This window comes from Fringilla coelebs (genome assembly GCF_963513975.1).
Source record: "Fringilla coelebs genome assembly, chromosome: 3".
NCBI lineage: Eukaryota > Metazoa > Chordata > Aves > Passeriformes > Fringillidae > Fringilla > Fringilla coelebs.
In genome coordinates, this window is record NC_140030.1 from 106,281,698 (window position 1) to 106,290,328 (window position 8,631).

General features: G+C 47.3%; 1 protein-coding gene and 1 long non-coding RNA gene across 3 annotated transcripts in view; one reads left to right on the top strand and one right to left on the bottom strand.

The window, feature by feature from the left end:
* Positions 1-1,892, top strand: part of LOC311151773 — a 24,520-nt gene extending 22,628 nt beyond the window's left edge. The window contains exon 3 of the long non-coding RNA XR_014616032.1: positions 1,758-1,892. This is a non-coding gene — a long non-coding RNA (uncharacterized lncRNA). The remainder of the gene's footprint in view (positions 1-1,757) is intronic.
* Positions 1-6,939, bottom strand: part of PSEN2 (presenilin 2) — a 17,027-nt gene extending 10,088 nt beyond the window's left edge. The window contains exons 1-3 of one of the 2 annotated variants that reach the window (XM_084202433.1): positions 6,883-6,939; positions 1,655-1,850; positions 724-953 (exon numbers count right to left, since the gene is read on the bottom strand). In XM_084202433.1, the coding sequence (XP_084058559.1) occupies positions 724-953; positions 1,655-1,798 (374 nt within the window). In that variant the 5' untranslated portion in view covers positions 1,799-1,850; positions 6,883-6,939. Of the gene's footprint in view, positions 1-723; positions 954-1,654; positions 1,869-6,882 lie in introns of both variants that reach the window. The other variant, XM_084202432.1, reaches the window with a different exon arrangement.
* Positions 6,940-8,631: the final 1,692 nt, after the last annotated feature.

Here is an 8,631-nt window from a genome sequence, read left to right on the forward strand (position 1 = left end):
GGACAGCAAACACGAGATGTAGGCTGGGCTCAAGTTAATTATCAACTAAAGATTAGTGGTCTCTATCAAAAGCACGTTCTTACAGAGCATCTGGGTTCCCAGGTGCTGTTCTGAAATGGGGGACACCCTTTCTTTCCACACTTGGTAGGAGAGTCTTGGACTCTTTTATCCCTTCTCACCACCCTACGCCCCTTCCCCCATTTTGTTTCCTTTGATTCAGTTCAAGGGACCACAGTCCCCCTTTCTCCATCCCATATGTGAAGCAGTTACAGCCCCAGGAGCTAGGCACTGTCAGCAGGAGCTGGATGGAATTATGTATCCACACCATGAGTCTTTAGGAACCAGAAATATCACTGGGAAATGAGACACTCATCCAAATGAACATGCTATTCCCTCATTGCTGCCAGCTAGTGAGTGAACAGTCTAGGAGCTCAGCCTGGGCCTTTTCTGCTGCAGAATGAAGCAGCTTCATTATTATGCTGCTCAGAGGCCTCACTCAGGGCACCCTAAATGACAGTGCTAACGCATCAGTATAAAGCAGGTATGGGAAAATCTTACACAGGTGAGCACAGCATACTTCAGTAAGCTCTCTGTATGTTTCCAGAGCCACCTTTACCTGTGTAAAGGTTCTCCCAGCCTGCCAAGGAAGCACTCTGCATGCACAGAGCGTGTGTGTGGAGCAGGGGGTCCCACATACTGAGGCTGTTTGCAGAGCCCACTTACAGCTGCCCGTTTTTCTCCGTATAGAAGCGCACTGACTTTATGGTGGCGACGACAACAATCATACAAAGGGTGACAGGCACAAAGAGCATGATTACATGCTTTGCTCCATATTTCAGAGTCAGTTCCTCCTCTTCATTTTCCAGGATGCTTTCTCTCACTGGAACACCCGAGCCAGACATTTCTCCACCAGAGATATTGTTTGGGCCACGGCCGCTGCCCGCTCGCCTCTTCTGAAAAGAAATATTTGCAAGTGTGTAAGATGCTTCTTTTCTTTGTGTTCAAAGCTTGATTCCATCATATCTCACAAGGCTGCTGTAGGCCACCACAGCATAGCAGCTGACTCCTAATAGAAAGGTACCAACTGAACAATACAATTAGAAATTCCATTAAATTCCATTGCAAACAGGTTGCAATAGTTTTAAAACAATTCCATTAATATCTAAGGACTTCTTCAAAAACACATATATAGACAGACACATGACCATGAAGGGCAAGGTGCCCAGAACTAGACAGAAAAAAATGTCATTTGAGGTGACAAAAGCTTGACATGTTCCTCCTCTCTCAGCAATGCTGTGCTTGCTTTATCCTGCTGCTTTGCTGGCTGCTGGACTAGATTCTGTTCTAACATTAGCTGCATCTGACCAGAGCAGACAAGAAGGTTAAAAAGGATGTCCTATGACAGTCATACGTGCATCAGGTCCTGATTAAAAGCCTGATTTGGTATCTTTATCAAAAGGGACGAGTATATATGGAGATAAAAATGGGGAAAAAGTCAGAGTGGAAGAAATGGCAACAGGCAGTGCTGCTGCTGGCTGAGTGTGACACCCGTGAAACAACACCAAAGCCAATCCCAGAATCCAGCCTGGTAGGAAGGATTGAGGGGTAGCAGGACTATTTCTGTCACCACACCCCATGAGGGACACACACCTACCCTGTGTGCCTGTGCTTCCCCTGCTTCTGAGGCTTGCGGGCCATCCTGGTAGGAGGGTACAGGAGGGCTCTCTGCAGACATCAGGGATGTTCTCTCATTGCAGGGCTCCTCCTCGCTGTCCGAATTGTTCATGAACGTGATCATCGCCGCTTCCCAAGGCAGCGCTCAGGAGGGCACAGCCAAGCACCACCCGAGGCTGTGGGGACAAGCACAGCTGAGGGGAAGAAAACAGTGAACACCACACTGCAAATAACTGGAAGTCTGAAGAGGATTGGGCAGATTTCAGCAGGGAGGCTCCAGCACACCATGCAGCTCCATCTCCTCCCAGCAGCAGGTTCACCCTGCCCTCACCCAGGCATGACCATCCCTTCAGTTCAAGTCACTGGGACTGCTGCAGGCACGGATATCAGCACAATGCAGCACTAAAGAAACTCGCTTTTTCACTACCACAGCTTTCACACTTGCTGCCTCTATTTCCCCTCTCCCATCAGTACACCTTACCTTGCACAAAGGAGGTTGCTCAGTGCTCAGTGCTTGTTTGGCAGGGGCCAGACACAGATTCACCTCACACACTGGCTGCCTGTCAGAAAGCTCAGCTCTTACACAACACTCCCAGGAGCATCAGCAAGGAGCAGAAGTTTCTTAGTAACCTGGAGCCTCAGCTTTACGTAAGGCACTAATCAGGAGCTACATGCTGTCTTATGACTGTTTATTAACCAGATGAATTTTATTAGCAGTGCTTCGTTTGCTGATGAAGAGGTTTGCATAGCAAGGGAAACACCTGTCTCCTTTTAGGAGAGCCACTTGTGGGTTTTTCCTTATGTTGTCTTGTGAGTAAAAGCAAAACTACTTGAATTGGCAAAAACATGGAGAATAAATGTGGGGGGCTAGAAATGCTTGGCCTCTTTTCACCTACTGCTATGCAGAAAAGCAGGCAAAGCAGTGACAGAGTGCAGAAAGGAAAGGAACAGCTCTTCTTTCTAGACACCAGAGGGAGAAGGTGCACTGCCCTGAATATGGCAGAACAGCCTTGAAATCAGGATTTCAGGAAGTTATAAATGCAACTCACAGGAAAATTCCTTTTAGCATCTAGTAAGTCAGCTTAACAAAGCAAGTAATTAATCACTTTTCTGATGCCCAGCCACTTGTCCACAAGCAAAACCATATCTCTAATGCATTGTCAGCAGTTATATTTACCAGAACAACTCCCCTCTACAGAACCTTACCCAAGTTCCTGTGTCTCAGGAAATAGAAGAGGAAGCTGAAGAAGCCACGTGATTTGGACACAGTCACTTAAATCTGAATCATACATTCACAGCCCAACCAGCACACCCTGACATCAGAGTATTTACTTTGAAGATCTGTGAGATATTCTTGCTTCTCACTAAAGAAACTGAAATTCACTTTGGAGGAAGGAAAGAGGGAGGTGTAGGAGACCCCTCCTTTCTTTCACAGCCTCCTCAACACATCTGCACCTTCAAGAAATTTTAGAACATCAACTCAATCCACCCAAGTGAAACATTTTTCAGACATCTGTTCCTCCCCTGGCTTCTCTTGCTTTTTCATATCATTTTGTTCCTCCTTTAGTGATAAAAGTGGTACATTATGGGAAACAGAAGCAGGGCTAACCCTCACACCAGGCCTGGCAGCTTCATAGTAATCCCATGTTCTTACTGAGTGAGCTGCTTAACACTTGTGTGCTTATTTCTTACAGAGACCAAGGTCTCCCCTCTGGATGCTTAACACACTTTATTTAATTATTTTGTCTTTAAATATTTATTATATTAATAAATTATATTTAAATATTTCTATTATTATATTATTTAAATAATTATTTAATGAATTTATTATTTATAAATAATTTGTTCACTCTTTTGAGCGCCTGAGGGCTCACAATTTACAGCTGGGACACCAGACTCTGCTCCAGTTCTAGGATTTAGGTCTTTGAATGACTGTGGATCTGACTTCTTTAATCATGACATACTTCTGGATGAGGAACAGGATAAGTTATGCATGCCACAGGATCTGTGACCTACAGGATTTAAATAACTCTCAAAACCTTCTGCTCATGCCAAAGACCAGGGAGGAAATAAATACAGCTTTATTCACTGATAGTTTGGGACCAATATTTAGGTTTCAACAACCCAATCAAAATACTGAAGAACTTTCTCATATTATTTAAGAAATCCTTTTTGCTATATAAAGAGAGCTGTTCTGCAGAGGACTTTGAAGGGACAGCCAGTTAGCCTACTTTCAATACCCTGGTTATGCCCACTGGAGGAGTTAAACCAGTAGCAAAACCACTGTGCCAATTACTAACCTTCATAGTTACATGGGAAGAAATAAACTCACGTTGAAATACAGCCAATTTTAAGGATATTTTCTCAAATATCTCAACAAGGATATGGGCATGCAGAGGTGCCATGATACTTCTGCTCAGCAAGCAGATTCAGAGCTGACACAGCTTCACTGTCTTTTGTTTACACAGCCATGGTTCCAGTGAGGGTTGACACAAACACACCTCAGGGGATCCAAGACTTTACAGGAGCTCCTGTGGCAGACACCAAAGTCACAGCTGCCTTAGATTGATCTAAACTGTCCTGCCAAAGGGTTGTCTCACCACCCTCCAACTCTCTGGTGCCAACACTAGGTGCTCATCAGCTGTGTCCTGCTTTTGAAAAGCCAGTGAGGCACCAGTTTCCCTTTGCTGTCACAGAGCCAGGTCCCAGCAGGGCAGGCACCCTTGGCAGTGTGGCAGGAACACTGGCTCTCCCCATGTGCCCCACCACAGACCCAGCAGGGATTTTGTCTAATGGCACTATTTATTGATCAGAGGTGCACTTTGAACCGGCACCAAGGCTGTGGGGGCTGCCTGAGGGAGCTGTGGTTTGAGCAATGTGTCCTCCAGAGGAGGAAGGACCAGCCTGGTCACTCTCACACAGGACAGCACCCTTTGGGCTGAGCAGAGGGAAAGAACAGAAAGCCAGGGACTTGCTTGACAAACAAAAAGGGAGCCACAGAGCACCAGGCAGGGGTGTTACAAAGCCACACTGTTTTCTGGTCTTGTTTCACTACTAAAACTAAGGAAAAGGGCCTTGTGGAAACGATTTCTGCCTGCCAAAAGGATGCTGCATACGCCACAATGGAAAGCAAGGGAGCTTCTTTCCTTTCCTACTCATGCTCATGACAGCAAATATGCCTGTGCATATTGACTGTTTATCTAGGCTGAGCTGAAAAAGGGAGAAGGACAGCTCAGGAATGGAAAACATGGAGCTCTGAGATAAATGTATCTGTATTCACAGAAAGCTTGAGAGGATGATCTACCAAATACATTAAACAACGTGCCAGGCCATTATCAAACTGAAACTAAGTTATAGCAGGCAAGGTTCTCCTCTCTGCCTCTCAGACCATCAGGTCCCATTCAAGAAAAAAAAAATCATACAATGCTTAAGAGCAAAATGACCCAGCTCTCAAAACTCTATGGAAAAAATGAAAGAGGACAAAAAGTAGGCCAGTAGTAAGTGCTTCTTAGAAGAGCTGAGGTGGGAATACAATTACTCCTGCTTTACAGCAGTCTTGTGAATCCTGAAGGGAAGCAGGAATCACCAATTCTCTTTCCAGATGTCCTTCATGCAAGAGACCTCTTTCCTCAACTGCAAAAAACCAGCTTTATGGATTTTGATTAAACTGGGCCAGTTCACTAACATTAAGATCTAGCCTCAGTTTGCCTTTTATTTTCATGCTGCAAACAATCTAAATTCTTTGCTTTGCATTTCATCCATCACAAATAATACCTCTACAATGTACAGCACAGAATAGCTGCTATGGCCTGGCAGAAAACTTAATTATCCACTTGAGAGTTAAAATTCTTTCTTATCCATATTGTTCTCTTTGATGGCAATTAGATTAAGAAAAATGTATTTTCTTTGCTATATTTAGAGATCAAGAGAAAGCTTTGAGATGATACTGACAGCCTGATGTTCTCCTAAGTTTCAGCTGCAGCAACCACTGATGTTGATAAATATGAAGAGAAGGAAATACATTTAAGAAATCAGAAGTGGTGGGGGCAAAATTAGGAGGAAAGATTTCCATGCTCTTGCCAATGATTACAGTCAGAATGGGCGTGCTGCTAAAATGCCAGGGGACTTGGAACATCCCATCTCAGACTGCAAATACCATTCGCTTCCCCCCCCCAGAACACAAAAATTACAAAACACAAATGCTATGGGAAGCAGTAAAGAGTTGTACCTTTCTTTCTACATCGTGGCTGAACCAGCACTGCTTTCTCTTGTCCCACAAGAAAGGCACAAGATGTAGCCCCAATGGGCGATTCTGCTGGCAGAGCTGAAATCAGACCCTGCCCGAGAGGGGCAGGAGGATTATTCTGCCAGCACTGAGCCCAAATACTCCATCAGCCTTGTCACAGCACGAAGGCACCACAGCCCTGCAGAGCTGCTCACACAAGCCAAACCTCCAAGCCCATGCGGGAGCAGCAACTCGCACCGGTCCCAGCACTGCCGAGGGCACCCGAGCCAGCAGCGGCTGGAGGTGACACGTCGGGGACAGCCAAGGACACCTGTGCTGGGCTGAGCTCCTGTGTCGTGGCCGAGCGGCTGCTTTCCCTTGGGATCACAAAGGGACACGGGCACACAGCGGGGCTGGGCTGCTGCCCTGCGCATCCGAAGTGCACGGCCCGCGACACCGACAACACTAAAGAAAAGAGGGGGAAAAAAACCAAAACAAGCCAAGAGAAGCCCCAGGGCAGCAGGCAGAGGCTTTGCAGGAGGCCAGAGGAGCTCCTGCTCCCATGCCGATGTTGTCGCTGCCCTTCTGAACGCTTAGAGAACTCTGCCCGGAGTTCTCTGTGTCCCTCTGCCTCCGGAGGGGCGCCGGGGGCGCTTCCAAATGAAAGCCGGGATGCGCCGCCACCGCCCGGGAGAAATAGCTATACAGGTATTTTAACACACGTACCTACACAAACACATGGGAAACATGTGGGGTTTTATGTATAATATGCACCTATATGAGAACATGCATTTATACGTATATACACACACACAGAGACACAGGCAGCTCCGGGAGCGCGGTGACCCCGAGACCCCGCGCGAACGCCGGGCTCGCCCCGTCCCATCCCGTCCCATCCATATCCCGCAGCATCCCGATCCCCGTGCCCATCCCGGTCCGGGTCCGGGTCCGGGTCCCCCGGCCCGGCCGGCCCCGCTGTTTACCTGCTCCCGGCACCGCACGCGCCCCCCGCCGCTCCCATTGGCTCCCGCCCCACCGCCGGCCGGGAGGGACGCCCGCGCCCGCCCATTCGTCGCGCCAGCCGTCGCTCAGCGGCTGTCCCCGCCTACGTGCCGCTCTCCTCCAATAGAAGAGAAGAACGGGAAGAGGATCGGCCAATAGGAAAGCGGCTGTCCCCGCCCGCCCGGCGCTGGGTGGCGGCCTGTGAGGCGGCGGCGCCGCCATGGCGGGGCGGGTGCGGGCCGTGCCCCAGCCTCCGGGCGGGCGGAGTCCCGGAATGGCTGGGGTTGGACGGGGCCGTGAAGGCCATCCAGTGCCAACCCCTTGCGTGGCTTGGAGCCTTCCTCTAAACCATGTTGCTTAAGGCCTGTCCAACATGTCCCCGAACACTTCCAGGGATGGGGCATCCGCAGCTGCTCTGGGCAGCCTGTGCCAGCGCCTCACCACCCTCACGGTACGGAACTTGCTCCTAATATCTAATATGTAATGGAAACCTACTCTCTTACAGTATGAATCCATTCTCCTTTGTCTTGTCACTAAATCCCCTTGTAAAAAGTCCATTTCTGTCGTTCTTGTAGACCCCTTTCAAGCAGTGGAAGGCTTAAATGCTCATCAACTTATCCCCTCAGTAAATAAAATTATATGCAAGCATGCAGATCCTGATGGAAATAAAAGGAGTAATAAATAATAAGAGAGAAGTGTGGAGAAGTAAACAGAAACCAGAGGAAATGGCAAAGAATAGTTCTGGAACTGTCTGACCCTGCTCAGTATAGAGATCAGAAGGGGGAATAAGGAAAATCACAATTTCGCCCTGTTTACAATGGGTGTGGGAAGTTTGTATTTTCAGACTGTAAGCGTTTTTTTTTTTAATTAAAAACTAAAAGGAGAAAAAAGGCATGATAGTAAGCAAGATCATCCAGTAGATAGATGAAATTGCTCTTCAGTCAGAAGAAAACCACTCCTGCCTCTGTTCCCGTTGCTTCATCAAGCAGCAGCCAAGTGAAATTAAGATTCTGGCAGCTCTGTAGCACTTGCTCATCATCTGTGGGGGCAGAGACACGAACTGGAGTCATGGCAATTTCCCTCTGCTGCTGTTGTCATTTCAAGAAGAACCTCAGGCACAGGGAGATTCACACTCCTCTTTGCTCCATGCCACCCAAGATGATTCTGTATACAGAAGGAATCAAGAGTAAGATGGTAATGAAAGAGACACGAGGTACAAACACATGAACTGCCCCACTATAAATCATTGGATAAAATGGAAACTTTTGCAGATCCCAAATCTTAAGTTGGCCATCACATTCTTTTCCCCAGAGTTCCTGCACAATATCAGTGGCAGGTGATACACTTTCCTTGTACCCATAAATTCTTATTTTGAACACTGCACAGTGAACTAAGTTACGTGGAAAATTCTTCAGAGCCCCAGAGAGCTGCCAATTTATTTTTTACCTTTGCCAAGGTAAAGTCAGTCTGGAAAAACTGGTAAACTCTTTGCTTGGCTGTGTTCTCCACTAGCCAAGACCTCTTCACTATCAGAGCTCTTTCTAACAAGTTTCCCTCAAAGGCTGTGTCTACCTTTGGTCTTTGAGCTGAACTCTTGAGTTCCTTTTCACTGGGCACTTGATCCAGCTGGAGATTTTTTTAATGGGAATTTTTCTGATGGATTGAATCCTTCACACATGTGAAGGACGCTGCTTTGTTAAGTTTAACATTAGGGGAAGGAGTAATTTTGG